The following is an 18,352-nucleotide window of genomic DNA, read 5'->3' as shown; positions in this document are numbered from 1 at the left end:
TCTCCCTTTGCCTGTGTCTCTGCCTCTCTCTCTCTCTCTCTCTCTCTCTCTATCATGAATAAATATCTTAAAAAAAAAAAAAAAGAAGAAATTATCAAGCCTAGAAGGATTATTCTTAAAATCATAAAAACATCTTTTTTAAACTTGTGAATAAACTATTAATTCAACTCAAATACCAATTAATCATTTATACAGTATTGTGCTAGATCCTAAGAACAGGGGAGTGGGAGACAAGAAGCAGCCCACGTAGCATTCATATCAGAAACGAAAGCACTGAAATGATATTTTGATAGTAAAAGGGGGAAAAATCTTTACAAGTATGAAAAATCAATTAAAAAAGTCAAATACTCTATCAGTTATTAAGAATACCATATGTTTTTACTGTAATGTGAGAATGAAACAGTATTTATTTTCTCAGGTACCAATGCTTTCAAAGGAAAGGTGTGTTTTGGCATAGCAGCCTGTCATTAGTTTCTATTTACAAGAATTGAACATATCAGATATTTAATTTGTATCCTTTTGGAAGAAAATAACAGGTGCTTTCTTATTTTCTGTAACTGCAGGATAGGTTTCTATTCTCACCAACTATGGAGTAACAGAGATTCTAATGTCCTTTGACAATAGGGTTCTACTTAAATTTTACATAGGATTTTTCTTCCACTGATAGTAGTGCTAATTATTTTAGGAAGATTTGAAAAGGAGGGGCAGTTTATAATTTCTGGCAAGGTATTGTCATGAGCACAGAGTCCATCATGGTTTGGGGACCACTAAGCTCAATCAGTACAATGTACACACACAGGCCCACCCTGTGGCTGACATCTGATGGTACATCTTTGCAGGAAAAATTCAGCACTCCCAGCCCACTCTCACAGAGCACGGCCTGCCACCCTCCTGAACGTCACTCTAAAAATGACAGACACAAAGTCAACAAAGTATGTTCTGCTTTTGTGGCTGATTTGTTTCATTTTTCTGGTGGACAAAATGAACAAGTTTCTTCCCATCTGAAAGGTTATTTTTTAAATTATAGGAGATGATTCTCTGAAGACATTCAACCCTTTTCAACTTAAAAATTTGCCAAGTTCATACGATATGCAGAGCAATGAATTAGCCTCTGTGGAGAAAATGCAAAGATTATTGACAATCTCCTTTAGGAGCAAGATGACTTTAAGTGAGCATCATACAGGGCAGACTACAATCATGGATATAAATAGGACAGGAGGTAGAGTTTAATTAGGGATGGGGGAGCAGAAAAAGCTTTCAGAGAAAAGGTGGGATTTCATTGGGGCCTTGAAGGATTGATCAATCGAAGGAATTTTACAGAGTGGTGCAGGGCGGGGGGAGGGGAAAGATAAGTTTCAGTAAGAAGTGTATCTTGATAATATACTATCAAGGATTAGCATAAGAAAATGAAATAAATAATACTTTCAAAATCTTAGTTGTAGGACCAATCTGACAGGATTAAGACATTTTTTTTAAACCTTGAAGGAAAAATACATTAACACAATAAACCAAGTCCCACATATTAATTTTCCTTTCCTTATAGTCTTAGCAGAGGCAGAAACTAACTTGATTTAATTTGAAATATACTCAAATACCAATTTGTAGAAAATGTTTAATGCTGAGAAAATAACTCCTCACAAGTGCCTAGCTTTGATAAATGCAAAATTACAGAGCATATCCTGAGATAATAATATACACATTCACATTCTTTTAAGAGGTAATAGCAAATTAAAATCACCTAAAAATATAATTAAGTACCAAGAAGGCAAAAGTCCAAATGAAAAGCACTATATAAATTCAAAACATAACAAAATAAATCCCAATACTATCTTTCCTTTCCACTCTCACCCCAATCTTAAGAAAACAAACAAACAAAAAAGAAATAGAAGACTAATGCATATTTTAACCCAATCTGCCACTAATAAAGGGGTTAATAATCTCTCAGGAGCTTGAACTGGAAACCCATATTTAGGGTTGATGTCAATATTGCACCATTATAAATATCAGAACAGAATATGGTGGAAAGAACATAGGCTTTGGGGTCACTCAGAACCCTGGTCAAAACCCAGTTCTGCCATTTCCAAGCTATAAGGTCACAGGCAAGTGTCAGCAAACTGTAGCTGGCTGGAGTTATTGGAGCGTTTTGTCCATTGCTGCTACTCTAAAAAATGGTAACCATTAATGCCAATGGAAGATCCTATAAGGCAATAGGAGAAATCTGTAAAATTTTAAAATTATATTTGGAAACAAACTGAGAAACAAAAACTAACAAAAAACTGACTAAATAGAAAGCCAAAATCCTAATTATTCTTATTGTTAAAAAAAAAAAAAAATTCTTTAAAACCATTACACAATACAGACATCCTCACTGTGGTGTAATCGTTTTTAAAAGACATCAATGTGCTTTTCTTAAAATAATCTTATACGTAATCAGTCACAAAAGACCGTATATGGTATGATTCCATTTATACAAATGCCCAGAACAGGCAAATTCACAAGACAGAAAGTAGATTAATGGTTGCCTACGGCCAGGAATTGAGGAGTTGGGGAAGCAGGTATGTGCTAAACCAGGACAGGGTTTCCTTCTGTTCTAAAGTGGACTGTGGTGATACTCCATACTTTTGCCTTTGCCTGCACTGCAAACACTTCTAAGAGAACATTCATGTGAACCAATAAGAAAAATTTATCTGGCACATTCTAACTACCAACACATTTGAAGCAATTGTTTACTTCAAAAAAGCTTTCAAGAAGGGACAGGAAAATAGGGACAAGGAAATCTTTTGTAGAGTATTGCAAACAGCTAGACTGTAGTTTTAAAGGACGTGTAGTATAATAGAGCCTTAATGACCGTAACTTTATACTCTCCAGTGAACTCTACTGTAAATCCTTACCAAAGTAATTATAGTCTTATTAAAGTTATTAAAACAAAACAAAGGCTAAAACACATGAATGAGGCACAACCTGGAATCAAATAATTTTTCATATTCTATAATGGTAAACAATAATTACTAGAAATATCACAGGAATTATAAAAGCACAAAGAAATCACATAGGACTAGAGAGTAACAGAAATGAATAAATATCTATGCTAGAAAATCTTAATATGTACAATAGATTAATTATTTTTCTAAAGGAGTGCCACTAAAAATATAAAATAAAACTTACTTGGTTCTAGCTTCTTCAGGTCCTCCAGTTTAAATTCTTCTTGAGACTGTGTGGACTGAATTTAAAATATGCATATTATATCTTTTTATTACAAGGATTTCACTACACCCTGTGCCTTTTGTGGCAAAAACTAAATATTCAAAAAGTAGCCAAAATAAATAAATCCACTTCTTGCTTTCAAAGTAGAAAATGAAAAGTCCTAAACTGGCTTTTGTTTTTATATTTTAGAACATCCAATCTAACAATAACAAAAAACTGAAGTTATATCTTTTCTCTCTACAGTTTATTAAATATGAACTAAATCTTTTAATAGGAGTTTAACCCAGGAATTCTTATTGCTAGAAATATCTTCTGAAACAATACTGCTTTCAGCATTACCCAAGGTTTATTAGAATAGTTCATAATAATTTTTTCTTATACTAGAAAGCAGGAAGAAAACCAAGCTTTGTTTACCTGCAAAGCTGCACTTCGTAATTCCAAGCATGTTGCAATTTTGCCTATGGTTTTCTGTAGGAAAAAGAAAAAGCTTTAAGTACCGAATATATTCAAAACCATGGAGTTCATTTATTAATAAAGGATCTGTAATTTTTTAAAAATTTGTATTTTACTTCTTTGTAGCATCTTGCAAATTTTAGAGAAGAGAAACAGGTGGCAAAGGGCTGGGATAAGGGAGAGAAGGTGAGTCTATATTCTCTCCCGACCTAACTGTACCATGACCATTTTTTATAATCAAGTTTGCTTCGGTGACAGCTTTAGATTTATTTCCTAAGCTTTGCCTTCTCTTCTTCTCCATTAATTCTGAAATTCGCTAAAAGATTTAAAATAAAAATATCTGAAAGTTAGCATAATGGTATCATTTAATTTTGATGGAAGTCCAATCTTGACCTGTCTAATCAAAGACAGAGGTAATACTCAGCAAAATCAATAGCTGTGATGAATTGTGGCCAATCTTAGAGTCAGATCTGTTTTAGAGGAGTTATGATGGATATAAATGATGGTGTAGTCCTTGCTTTCAACAAGCTCAAGTTCTATTATGTGAGAGGAGACACTACAAAATCACTATAATATAAAGAAGAGACACTTGATTCTTAGGAGACACTTGATTCTTAGAAGTTTCAGCAAAGTGAGCCATTATGTAAGTTGTGAAGAAACAGTACAAGAATGTTAGAAATCAAGCCCCAGTGACTGGGAGGATTTGTAAAACTGAAGAGTTTAGGAAACTGTCAAGGTTCATTGTCTAAAGTCTCAAACTGAAAGCAGAGGGAACATAGGTTTGAAAAGTGGGGAGAGAGAGAGAGAGTGTGTGTGTGTGTGTGCGCGCGTGCGTGCACACGCTGGGGGCAACAGTGGTCTTTCTAAATGGGATCTTCTATGACTGGCTGAACAATCTGTTATTACTTTGGCAACAAATTACACAGAGGCTTTTTTTTTTCTTTTTAAAGCTGTTTATTTGACAGAAAGAGAGAGAACACAAGTGGGGGGAGGCTGCCGAAGGAGAAGTAGACTTCCCGCTGAGTGGGGAGCCAAGGCAGGGCTCAATCCCAGACCCTGAGATCATGACCTGAGGCCAAGGCAGACGCTTAGACAGACCTTTATCCACCTGAGCCATGCAGGCGCCCCTCCACAGAGGTTTTTGAACAGAAGAATGACAATCAGATCTGCCCTTTAAGAAAACTTAGGACAACAGTCTCCATAAGCGGGGGCAGAAAGGGGAAAAGACTAAAGGCAAAAGCGGCCAGGTTACTCTAGCTGTCCAGGTAAACGTGAAGCAGAAAAAAAAGAAATGAACAACTAGGGTGGAAATGAAGAGGAGACCCACAGAAGAAATATCTGTAAGAGCAGGCAGCTGAATTATGCCCATCAACATTTTTAAGTTCTTCCCAAAAAGGCATTTCTTATGTTTTTATATATTTTTTGCAATGCCTTCACCACAAAATATTCTTAGGGGAAAAAATGACATGTACTGATCATTCGCAAAAGTTTAGTAAATTGGATTTTCTCTTCGGTCACTTTCTTTATAAGATAAATGAGGAACAAAGAGGTGTAGCAAGTACTGTCCCAGCCCTTGGAACTCAGGCTGGCAGGAACTAGGCAATTATCTGATCAACAATCAACAGCTGGTAAAGCCACTCCTGAGCAAGACGGGACCCTTCACCGAGGAACAAGTAATACTCTTTAATTACCTTCACAATCTTTAAAAATTCCTTTTAATCTCAACATCACAGTATAGAAAATACCCAATTTTACTCTGAAATTTTATATTTAAAGATTACATTTAAGTATATTAACTGTAAAAGGACTCAAGATAACTCATATATTTACTCTCTCAAATAGCTATTGCATAGAAACCAGCAATAGTTTTTTCTACATAAAATGTTTGTTGTTCAAACATACCACTCAACTCTGGCAAAACTAAGTGATTTAAATATATACAAGTAAAATTTATATTATATATTTATATTTTGTACATATATTTATTTATACATATTAGTCATACATATTATTTATACATATAAATAAACATATATAAAAAACATAGTAATGGCTAAACAGTTTTTGAGAACTTAGGCTCTCCTAAGAACAAGCATTAATTCATGTAAATCTCACTGTAACCCTGAATTACAATCACTTTATCAATGTGAAAACTGAAAAGAGGTTAAACAACTTGCCCTAGGTATCAATGTCTTCTATACATAAAATAGTAATACGTACAATAAAGCAATATAATTATTTTAATACCATTTGGTTACACTTTTACATTCTTTTAAAAATGCTTTTTAAAAAAGATTTCATATTACATGAGATGTATCAATGAGTAAGTCTTTAGAAATATTAGTTAACTCCTTTTCTTTCATTTACTATAAAAGCCACTTGATTTGGAGCTGTTAACATTCAAGGTAAAAGTTTAACAAGTACAATTCCACTAATAACTTATTTTAAATTTAAGCATTTCTGCAAGTTAAGTAGAAGCAACAGCTTTTTATACAGAATCTACTGCACTATGGCAAAATACCAATAGGCATTATTCATAACTACTTTAAGGAACCACACCCAACATCAGTATTAAAAAGGGAGCGAAATATTATCATTTTCAGCTGCAGCAATGACTTTTAAAACATGTAGCATTTATTGCTGTCAAAATCAAGTGCTTACTACTGAAATTATGTCACCTTTCTCAGAAAAAAATGGTTAGGAAAAATTATGAAGCAGCACAAGGTCACTTGTGTCTGAGTATAAGTACTATTAACTAATGTAAATTAAGATTAAGTACTGCAGGTGAAGAAGTTTAATTTTAAAAGATTTAAATTATTTGCGCCTCATTCAAATTAACTGCTCATGCCTCATATGGTATAGAAATGGAAAATGTCATTTTCAGAATATTGGCTATTTTGTCATTGGAAGAGAAATTAATAAAAAGAGCAGCGAAAGATGGAATAAAAATGGAGCCAAGTTAATTTTCCTAAAACATATGCAATTTACATGAGGAAAAAGAAGTTTAAAAAGTACACATAAAGTAGTACAGTCTCAACCCAGACTTAATTTTTTTATTTAAACAGCCAGTCATATACTCTCTGGCTGGGGGGAGGCCAGGGTGGGAGAAAATGGGGAAGAGGGAGGCAGAGAAAAGGAAAAATCTATAAAATATAAAACAAGCACATAGTGCTGGAACTCTCATTACTACCAAATTTGATTCAAAACAGGGAAAAACTTTCTAAGCATCATGAGACAGGATGTTCTAGTCTGTCCAGAAACTTACATGAGAAAATCTACGACACCAAAGTAGGGAATGTAATGGAATGAAAGCTTTTGGCAGCTATTCTTTGGCTACTAAACTCAGTTGTTATAATGACAAAACTATTGAGGACTGAAATGAAAGCTAAGTCAACTAATCATGAGGGAGGATCAAATAAGAATCATAAACTTTCTCATTTTCCACCAGAAATCTTTGAGAATATTGTAAATAGCAAATCCATATGAAGAATTTTAAAAATCACCAATTAATAAAGTTTAGAGAAATCGGTAGTTCTGCTCTTTAGATTTAAAATACTATGAAGATGCATAATATATTATTTACCCAAAGCTTAGGATTTCTTTGATCTTAAAATAATTATATATGGATAAATATCAGTAACCTGAGATCCAACAAAGCATTTAATCATCATCTATTTTTCAAAGCTTATTGTGAGATAATAAAAAGCTCCACAAAGAAATAATGGTTTTTAAAAAATTTTTCAAAGTCCCATAAACTATGGTTAGCATAATTCTAAGATTTATCACTGCTACAAAACCAGAGACTAGTAAAAGCATAAAAAATAGAATTCAAAATAGAAAATATAAAGAACTTTGCTTAGAATAATATAAGGTATATTCTACATTTTCCTCTTTTGAGGAAAACACAATTGAGTTTCTTCTCCTTTGGCTTATATACCAGGGCTGGCATTCAATTAATTTTGCAGATCTAACAGTTGATTTCAAAATCCTCCATAACATGTTCTTGGGAACACTAGACCCAATGAAGTGTTCTATAAAGGAAAGAGGTGAGGCTTCCAAAAGCAAACAAATTCAAGAAACACTCCATTACCCAAAGTCTTTAAAAAATTCAACTTACACATTAGTATATTAAAAGCCCTGACAAGTCCACATACTCTCTCTGTTCAAAGAACGTCTCTTAATTTTTCAGAGCCAGTGTTCCCCGAGATCACAGCTGGGAAATCTGTTTCCTAATCGTTTACTTGGAGCCTCTAACTTTTTCCTTATGTGACATTAAAAAATAAGGTCTATATGTCAGTATGAGTTTTTTGGCACACTGTAAATGTTTCATGTGTATTTTTAATGAAAATTAAATTTGTAAATGCATGCAACTTGCCTTATGTTCCCAGTGTAGTACAGAATGATTTGGGGGTCCTTCTTCAAGACCAAGGACTAGGCAGCCACAAACTCTCTGTAGTCACAAGGGGCAGCCATAAGTGCCCCCTAGGCAGTTAAATTATAAATAACAAATCCTCAGAAATCAGGTCTCCAGGAAAGGAAAAGGTTCTTGCAAAGGCAGATGTCATTAGAAGATGTAGGGGTATCTTTTAAGATCATTTAGGGTTATCTAATCCCTCATTTCATGCATAAGGAAATTAGGGCTGGGGACAGAGCCCAGATTCAAGATCAAGTCTTCTGACTCCAGATTTTAGGCTTTTCCTGAAGGTCATGCTGTCTCCCAGCCCTTATGGAGTATAAGACCTGTGGGTCTATGTAAACTGAAAAGAAGGCAGTGTCGATGGCTACTATGGAACAGCTATAAAAATTAAGGAATAAAGAGCATTATCGAACACTAGCTTCAGCCTTAGAAAGTTAAAGAAAATTAAGAAAAAGTTTATTTTTTCTCGTTAGTCTAATCATTGAATAGATGCTGGTGACAAAGCATGTGAGTAAAGCGAGTCAAACAGGTGATTAAAGTATGGGAGGGGGCATTAAACTTTTTAAAAATTCCCTAAGCTTTCATCTGTTTCCATATTCAAAAGATACTTTGTCAGCTATTAATTTACATACTCAGATATTTGAGATTCTGTTTCAAAATTAAGGTGTTTTACCCCTCAATTTTGTGATGCCAGTTGATCACTTCCTAATCAATTCCTAGAGTTCACAAATACTATAAGAGGTGATAAAGCATATAGTCCCTGTTTCTTTCCTCAAGCAAACCAATCATTTCCTCTGTGGTAATTATTTTCCTGGACTAGGATCCTAAATTTCTTTAATCTACTTCACAAGGAAGGAAAAAAATACAAAAAAAAAAAATTACAAAAAAAAGTATATTAGATGATGTAGATACTAAATATAAGTATATAAGAGTCAAATGAATACACACAAAAGGACTAAAATAAATTTGTTCAGGCTTACTTAAAACACGTGTATAAAACCACTCCCACCCCTTGTACAGAAAAAGGATTAATAAAGTCACTTTTTCACTATGTCTTAAGAGGTGAGGGAAAAACTGACACAGTAATATTTTTTTCATTATCTACAAAATTAAAATTTGACTTAACACTAGATACTGAGCCAGGGAAAAATGGGACTTCTTTCTTCTCACTATTTGAAAGCAAAGCTTCTTAAAGTATTCCACTTTTTATAATCTCTAAAGGTTCAGACTGACTTGACACATTAAAATTTTAATTCAAGGAGAAAGAGTCCCATTGAGACATTTTGCAACCATACGCATTTATTTTGCTGATGGATTCTGATGCCAAATTCTTCACTTGAACTATTTTTTTTAATCATTATTTTACTATTAATTTTTTTCAGTGATGGCTTTTGGGTTTTGTTTTGTTTTTTGTTTTTTACTTTGAGAGGAGGAAGGAGTTAAGAAAATTCAGAGTTAAATAAGTATTGAAGTTGGACATAATTACTCACAAACTTCAGTCTGGAATCTACTCCTCTTCCAAATGTGTAGACCGTCTCCACTAAAGTTAAGGTCTAAATGGCTGAGTTGAGAAATTCATCAAGTGAGAAAGTCACTAAGTGGTAAATCATGTTATCTCTCAGTGATCACTTTATGTTCCCCAAAGTATAATCAGTGTCATTCTTTGTACTTAAGTATAACAGTTTCTGTTGTTTTTGGTTAATGGATTTGAAAGAATCTTTTTCATTTGAAATCTGATATATGTAGAGATTTTATACCTTTTGTTCTTCTGTGAATTCAGAATTATTGTGTTGAGCTTGGGCCTCTTTTTGTAGATGTCTTGCTAATCTGCAAGAAGAAAAAAATATATCCTTTAGAATTGAAGGAAGGCAAACTATCTCAAGTGCAACAAGGTGAAATAATTTAAATCTTTTAAAAAATAGATAATGATGGGTGCCTGGGTGGCTCAGTTGGTTAAGCATCTGCCTTCGTGCGGCTCAGGTAATGATCCCAGAGACCTGGGATCCAGTCTGTGTTGGGCTCTCTACTCCAAGCAGAGTCAGCTTCTCCCTCTGCCCCTCCTCCCACTCGCCCACTCATTCTTGCTCTCTCTCTCAAATAAATAAAATCTTAAAAAAAAAAAAAAAGAAGTACAATACTTTGCTGTATTTTTAAAGTATAAATCTACATTATCTTTAGAATCAAACTCTTTAAACAACAACAATGAAAATGAGATATATTACTTTTTATACCATTTCACTGGGACAAATTTCAGCTCTAGGCAGTAAAAACAGAATCTCAGAGCTGGAAAGAATCTCAAATGGCAACTAATCCAACTTTCTTTAGTATGCATGAATTTCTTCTTTTAACAAGCCAATAAGCAGTTGTCCAGACTTTGCTTAAACACTTCTAATAAGCACCAGTAATAATAGTATCAGCCAATCATAATTTGCTGATAAGATTAGTCCAAAATAACAGCCATTATAAAATGGTAAGTCTATTAAATTATGCTTTTCAAAATATTTTTCATGAAAAATAAAGAAAATTCTCCACCAACCAGACATGAATATCATTGTTTGCCCAATTATCATTCTTAAAAATAGCAGCTGGGCCTTGGGTGAGTTTTCAAGGATGGATCTGTGTTACTAGCCCAAACTCAACAGTAAGGATCAAGTTCCTTCTGAGACAACAAACACTAAAAAATTGACTCTTACAACTAAACAATAAAAGGACAAATAACTCAATTTAAAAATGGGGAAAAAATTGAACTTTTTTTAAAAGATTTGTTTTAGAAAAAGCAGGTGAGAGTGAGCAAGCACGAATGGGGGGGGGGGGGAGAGACAATAGGGAGGGGAGCAGACTCCCTATTGAGCACGGTGCCTGACTCAAGGCTCCACCTCACAACCTTGGGATCATGACCTGAGCTAAAACCATGAGTCCGTCACTTGGAGTCACACAGGTGCCCCTTGAATATTTTTCCAAAGCAGTTATAAAAATGGTCAATAAACACATGAATATCAGTGTTAGTCATTAGGGAAATATAAATCAAAACCAAAATGAGATATGACTTCACACCCACTAGGATGGATATAATTTCTAAAAAGAGAAAGAGAAAAAATAATGGTCTTGGCAAGGATATGGAAAATTTGGAACCTTCATACAGTGTGGTAGGAATGTAAAATGATGCAGTCGCTGTGGAAAAAAGTTTGGCAGTTCCTCAAAAGTTAAACATAGAGTTACCATACATATAACCCAGCAATTTCAAAATTCTAGGTATAGTCCAAGAACTGAAAACATGCTCACACAAAAACCTGTACACGAATGTTCACAGCTGCAGTCTCATGCACACTAGCCCCAAATGGAAACATCCATAATGTCCATCAACTGCAGAATGGATAAACAAAATGTGGTGCATCCCAATGAAATAGAATTTGGCCGTAAAGAGGAATAAAGATTGATACATGCTACAACACGGATGAACCTCAAAAACATTATGCTAAATGAAACAAGCCAGGTGCAAAAAAATAAAAAATAAGTAAATCACAGGATTCCATTTACACAAAATGTCCAAAATGGATAAATCAATAGAAACAGCAAATTTGTGGGTGGGGGACTGAGGTAAGGAAGGAATTGACAATGACTGATAATAATACTGTGAATATACTAGAACCACCAGATTGTACAGCTTTACAATGAGAAATTTATGTTACATGATTTTTATCTCAATTCTTTGGTGAAACATCTCATAACTGGCAAAAAAATTTAAAACTGTAATTCTCAAGCATACTATACTGTTCTGGGTGGAGAGTGGAAGCAAGAATGCAAAGGGTAGTAAGTGTCAGAATTCCTACCAAGCCCACTGCAAAAGACACTGAGTTTCAAAAAATAAAAAGTCTTAGATAAGAGTTCTATTCTATGCAATCACGTCTTTAAAGATCAGGTGTAAAGTTCATTATATTTGATGGCCTCTATCCGATCTATGAAAGCTTTGCATCCTCATCATAAAATAAGTAAACGCCTACATGAAATCATTGACATTTGCCAGGAATCACTCCACCATACTACTTAAACTGTTTCCATCCCTTTGTTTATTTTACCTCAAAGGTAGAAACCCCATATTTTCCTATGATGTAATTTAGAGACCCACTCTTTGTGGATTCGATACAGGAGAAAGTACAAATAGAAACAGGCATAACCATTATTCTTGTCCTTGCTCTGTACTTGGTTTCTAACTCTTGTTGGCCTACCACATATATGAAGTTCTCTTTCAGAAATTACAGTCTACGTTTAACGACGTCAACTACACATCCTCAAACTCAGGGAAGTTAGAATGTGGCACGTTATCTTTATTTGAATACTTCTACACATTATATGCTAATAGTGACTCTTAACCTAAGCAGGGTCACTGTCAGAAGAAAAGGGGGTAGTTCTAAACTCCTGCTCAACTGCTGAAAGTCAGCAGACAAGGATGTTAAATTCAAACAGAATCCTGCTTTTAAAAATTAGGCAACAGACTGGAAGGAAATGTTTGCAAATCATATTATCTGATAAAGGACCCGTATCCAGGGACACCTGGGTGGCTCAGCGGTTGAGCACCTGCCTTCGGCGCAGGGCGTGATCCTGGAGTCCCGGGATCAAGTCTCACATCAGGCTCCCTGCATGGAGCCTTCTTCTCTCTCTGTGTCTCTCATGAATAAATAAATAAAATATATATATATTTTTTAAAAAGGACCTGTATCCAGAATATATAAAGAACCTTTTTTTTTTTTTTTTAAAAAGGACCTGTATCCAGAATATTTAAAGAACCTTATAAACTCAATAGGTAAAAGACAAACAACTTGATAAAAAAAAAAAAATAGGCAAAAGACTTGAAGACATTTCCCAAACCAGATTTACAGAGGGAAAAATAAGCATCCTAAGAAAAGCTGCTCAGCATTAGTCATAAGAGAAAGGCAAATTAAAACCACAGTGACGTACACAATACACCTACTAGAATGGCTATAATAGAAAAGACAATGACAAATACATGAAGGTGGAGAATGTGTAACTCTGATACACTACTGAGACAGAAATGTAAACTTGAACAGCCAGTCTGGATAATACTGCAGTTTCCTTCAAAAAGTACACATTAGAAAAAAATACGCAGTTACCAATATTTAACTATAAATTTCACTCTTTGATATCCACTCAAAAAGAATGAAAATATATATGCACACAAAAACTTACATTGAATATTCACAACAGCATTTCTGATAATAGTAAAAAAAGTAGAAACTCAAACCGCTTAACTAGTGAATGGATACATAAATGTGGTATATTCATACAACATAATGCTGTTCAGCAGACAAAAGGAACAAAGTATTCATATAATGTTCAACATGGATGAACCTCAAACACATACATCCTAAATCAAAGAAGTCACATACAAAAGATCACATTTTATATGATTCAATTTACATGAAATATCCAGAAAAGACAACTTTAAAGACAGAATTTAGATTAGTGGCTGCCTGGGGCTGGAGCAGGAATATGGAGTGATTGTAAATGGGCACAAAGGATCTTTGCAGGGTAATGGAAATGTTATAAAATTTCATTGTAGTGATGGTTATACGACTTAGTAAATTTACTAAAAATTCATTGAATTGTATCTGTAAAATGGGTGAATTCTATGGTATGTAAGTTTTACTGTTTTAAAAAACTTTTTTAAAGACCTAGGTAAAAAAAAAATTCTAAATCCCTAAATGATTACACCATTTTAAGACAAAGCAAGACATGATTTTGTCCACTGAGGGAAAATCCACACGCTTTGGATAGTAGATGAGTAGCTCAAAGAGATGACATTAGGAAAGGTGAGAAACCTCTCAAATATTCTTCTCTAGAGAATAATCTCCTCTTCCAAGGACGCCTATAGGTCAAACAGCACTATTCTCAAGAGGGAGTTTAAAATATACTTTAGAGACATAAACAAGTGATTGAAAGAAACCCCACAATAGGGGCACCTGGGTGGCTCAAGTGGTTGAGTGGCTGCCTTTGGCTCAGAGCGTGATGGGGCTCCCTGCGGGAAGCCTGGTTCTCAGTCTGCCTATGTCTCTCCCTCTATCTTTCATGAATAAATAAAATCTTAAAAACAAAAAGAAACCCCACACAATAGATAACAGAAATTAGTGCTCCTCAAACTATCCATAGTGAAAAAAAAAAAAAAAAAAAACTATCCATAGTGAAGAACTAACTAGTCCTTTCCCCAATCTGTTCCAAGTTAACACTTGTATAAATTCAATAAAAACTCTCATGGAGATGTCAAATTGCTATAAAGTTTCTAAATCTTAGATCTCAATTCCTTTATCTTATTGCAGACCAGCACCCATCTGTGGACCCACTCTGAGTAGCACTGATGAAGGCATAGGAAAGATGATTAAGGGCAAGTATTATTCAGTCTTCAAACCCACTCATTCATTTAACAAATATTTATTGAGCATCCATGTGCTAGATTAATACCTCACCACTGATCCTGTGAAATATCTGATTCTGAGCAAAAGAGTCCATACCATTCTACCATAAGTTAGGGGTCATGTATCCCCAGGTTGCTGAAAGAGCTGGCCTGCTTCACGGAATTTTTTTTTTTTTTTAAGATTTTATTTATTTATTCATGAGAGAGACAGAGAGAGAAAGGCAGACACAGGCAGAGGGAGAAGCAGGCTCCATGCAGGAAGCTGGAGGCGGGACTCGATCCCAGGTCTCCAGGATCACGCCCTGGGCTGAAGGCGGCGCTAAACCGCTGAGCCACTGGGGCTGCCCGAATTTTCTTTTTTTTTATTAAATTTTTCTTCATGGAATTGTTTTCAACTGACCACATATACTTTGGCTAGCAATTCTAGTTTCGACATATTCGTTTAAATCTTCCAACAGCACTTTAATTTCGACTCAATGCTCCCACAGCATACTTCTGAATCCATACTCATTCAAAAGAATATATAATATCTAAAGAAACAATTACATAACAACAGTCTAGCATCACTAGGACACTAAGTATACAGTAAAGAACAAGACAACACCTCCAACTCTGCCCTCTCAGAGTTTACATTCAAGTGGGGAGACACAATAAGCCAAATGAATATGTAACATATACTGTATTTTAAATGATAAATATTATGAAAGAAAATTAAGCAGGATTGGGGAGGGGTGACTAGAATGTGCAAGACTGAGGGAGTGGGAGTGGATAACAGGTTTCGCATTTTTAAGTAGGGTAGCCAGAGGACTGAGAAGATATTGTATGTACAAAGACTGAAGGAGGTGACCAAGTGAGCCAAGCAGATAGAGAAGAATCTTCCAGAAAAAGTACAAAAGCCCTAAGGGAGAAGCACGCTCCTGGAAACAGTATGTAGTGTGTGGTAGCACATACTCTCTTCATACTTCCATAACAGCAAAACCTTTAAAGCAAAACTTTAAAATCCTCCATTAGACTCTCAGGGCTTTGAGGGTGGGAATCAAATATTCATCATCTTTATATTCCCTGCTCTCACTTGTTGAATGGTGACATTGTTTAAGCTATAGTATTCTTACACTGTGATGGTATAAACATGCTTATTTCCTCCCCGACATCCCTTCTCCTATAAATTTGCTGTTGCAGGACTATAAAGTCCTGCGGCCTACCCCATTAGAAACGCCAATTATCTTAGACTTCTTCCTCCTTCACTCTCAACGTTCGGTCACTACTGTCCATTCTTTTCTACATGCCTTAGTTGCCCCCAAATGGCCTTCTTTTCTGCAGCCTTTCTTCCCAAACAGATAACTGATATTAAAAAGACGATTTGCCTTCACTTTTGAATATGTTAATTTTAAATCCAACCTCGCTTTATATGTAGCCTACGTGTTTACAAAATTTAAAGCCAATTCTTACTCCTCAGATTTGACACTGGCGTTTTTTAAAATCTGAGAACCACTCTGAATGGTGAAGTTCAAAGGTCAGTACTGTGGTCCAACAATAGATTTGCATGTGACTATTACTCTCATTGAGATGTTTCTAGAAATTCCAGCTAAACATCTTGCACACTCAATTTTCCTTTGTAATTTCAATTGGACACGGTATTCTTCACTTTCCATTGTGAAGTCTGCTGCGGACTGCCAACAGCTGCTAGGTCCCACCGCATCGCAAGTGAAGGCAGCTTTACATTTCGGGGTATGCGATTCTAGTTCACATGCGGAATGAGCATACACAGGTGCTCACCAGCTGGCTAAGGGATGGTTAAGGCAGTTCCCTGGTAACGAAGGAAACCTCATTTGTCCAATTCACTTACCCAAGCACCTTAAATCAAGTGTCTTAAGGGCGGCCCCGGTGGCTCAGCGGTTTAGCCCCTTCAGCCCAGGGCATGATCCTGGAGACCCCGGATCGAGTCCCCTGTGGGGCTCCCTGCATGAAGCCTGCTTCTCCCTCTGCCTCTCTCTCTAATAAATAAATAAAATCTTAAAAAAATAAAAAGTGTCTTAAGCATTAAGGGAGCAGTCAGGATTTGGAGTAAAAAAAAAAAAAAAATCCCGATTTCAGGTCCTGTAGTTTTAGGACCCCCCCTCCCGCCCCCGTTAATCCGTTTAACCTGAGCTTCAGTTTCCTCATTTTGCAAAATGAGACTCATTTTCTCACTAAGTAGTTGCAGAAGCGAGTGAGATCACATGAAGATGCAAGACCAACGCTAGTACTTGTTACTACACCTGGCAGCATGGGGCCCAGAGCTCGGCTTTTGGGGGGGGGGGGGGGCCCGGGATGACTTCAGAAAGTCATCTCTGAAACGACAAGTCAGTAGCACCGTGGAGTACAAAACTCCTGCACGCTTAAGTGATCTTAATGGTCAAATGGAAACAAGTAGCTACGGTAGAGAAAGGAAAACCAATTTAAAGGTTCCAGGTCTCCATCGCATATTATTTCCAGAAGACACTGGAGCAGGGGGAGGTGGGGGGGAGGTATTACTCAAGAGGATGCTGACCTCCGTCACCCCTCAACCAAGAAGCAATTTAACGGCAGCAGCAGCAGCAGCTTGCCCCCGATTGCATTTCAGCAGGCAGTTCTTATTTGCAGCAAAAGGTGCGAGAAAGTAAGCATGGAGATTTTTCTTCTTTTTTTTTTCCGGAGGGGCGGGGTGGCGGGGCGTAGCCAGCGAGGCTGCAAGCAATCGGACCTCGGGTCAAAGATCAAAGAAACTGGTACCCAGAGGGTCCCCCGCGGCCGGACATGCGACGCGGGAGCAGGGGCCCGCGCGCGGTCTGCGGATCCCGTCCGCTCTCCGCCGTTCACATCCTGCGCCGGCTCCACCCAAAGCAACCGAGCGAGAGCGAGAGCGAGGGGGTGGGTGGGAGCCACACACTCGGCCGAGCAAATAACAGTCCCAGAAACCGAAAGGGAGTCGAGGTGGGCTGCGACGACGCGGCTCGGCCGGACGAGGGGGGCGGGGAAGGGGCGCCGGGGCGGGGGGGGGGTGGGGGGGAGGCGGGAACCCCAGCGCCGGCCGGCGGGGCGCCCCCCCACACCCCCCGCGCCCGGGAGCAGCGAGCACCGGCCCGCGCGGGGGCCACGCATCCGCGGAGCGTGGGCGGGGAGCGCGCCAGCATCCCTCCGGGCGGACCCGGGGCACAGGCCCCCGAGGGGCGGCCTGCGAGGGCGGGAGGGAGGGGCCACCTGTTGAATGGACCCGGCCCCGCGGCGGGGGAGGCGGCGGGGGAGGGCGAAGCCCGGGCAGCGCCCGCCGTCCGCAGGGCAGCTCGGCCGCGCCCGCGGGGGCCCCGCCCCGGGCAGCGACCCCGCCGGCCCGCTCCCGCCCGCTCACTCACATCTGATACTCGTCTATCGCCTCCACCAGCTGGCCCCAGGAGTCGAAGTCGGCGCCCCTCCTGAAGCTGGCGCCCCAGCGCTGCAGCAGACTGCGGGTCACCTCCGACATGGCCGGCGCCCGCCCGTCCCCGCGAGCCCGGGCTCTAGGGCGCCATCCTCCCCGGGCCCGGCCCCGACATCAGCAGGGCCAGGACGCACCGCTCCGGCCACCGCCGCCACCCGCCGAGGAGCCGCCCAAGCCCATTCGCAGCCGCAGCCAAACTTTGCGGCTCCGAAGCGCCCGCCCCGCCGCGGCCCCGCCCCCGACGCCCCGCCCCGCCCCGCTCCCGCGAGGGCCGCCATCGCTACCGAGGCGTCCCTCTCCGGCTCGCGGGGCCGCGCCGCGTGCCGCTCCTCCTCCCCGGAGGAGACGCTGCAGCAGCTCGCAGAGAAGAGTGCGGAAGAGGAGCCGGGCCGGGGCGCAGGGACGGCGCGACCCC

General features: G+C 38.4%; 1 protein-coding gene across 1 annotated transcript in view; it reads right to left on the bottom strand.

Annotated features, from left to right (window-relative positions):
- AIDA (axin interactor, dorsalization associated) overlaps positions 1 to 18,155 on the bottom strand; it is a 32,974-nt gene extending 14,819 nt beyond the window's left edge. Inside the window, exons 1-4 of the mRNA XM_072814971.1 lie at positions 17,873 to 18,155; positions 9,832 to 9,901; positions 3,619 to 3,672; positions 3,166 to 3,220 (exon numbers count right to left, since the gene is read on the bottom strand). Of these exons, the coding sequence (XP_072671072.1) occupies positions 3,166 to 3,220; positions 3,619 to 3,672; positions 9,832 to 9,901; positions 17,873 to 17,982 (289 nt within the window). The 5' untranslated portion in view covers positions 17,983 to 18,155. The remainder of the gene's footprint in view (positions 1 to 3,165; positions 3,221 to 3,618; positions 3,673 to 9,831; positions 9,902 to 17,872) is intronic.
- Between the last annotated feature and the right edge of the window lie 197 nt (positions 18,156 to 18,352).

The sequence above is a fragment of the Canis lupus genome, chromosome 38 (genome assembly GCF_048164855.1).
Source record: "Canis lupus baileyi chromosome 38, mCanLup2.hap1, whole genome shotgun sequence".
Classification (NCBI taxonomy): domain Eukaryota; kingdom Metazoa; phylum Chordata; class Mammalia; order Carnivora; family Canidae; genus Canis; species Canis lupus.
The sequence above is the reverse complement of the archived record's forward strand: the minus strand, read 5'-3'. Positions and strand labels throughout refer to the sequence as shown.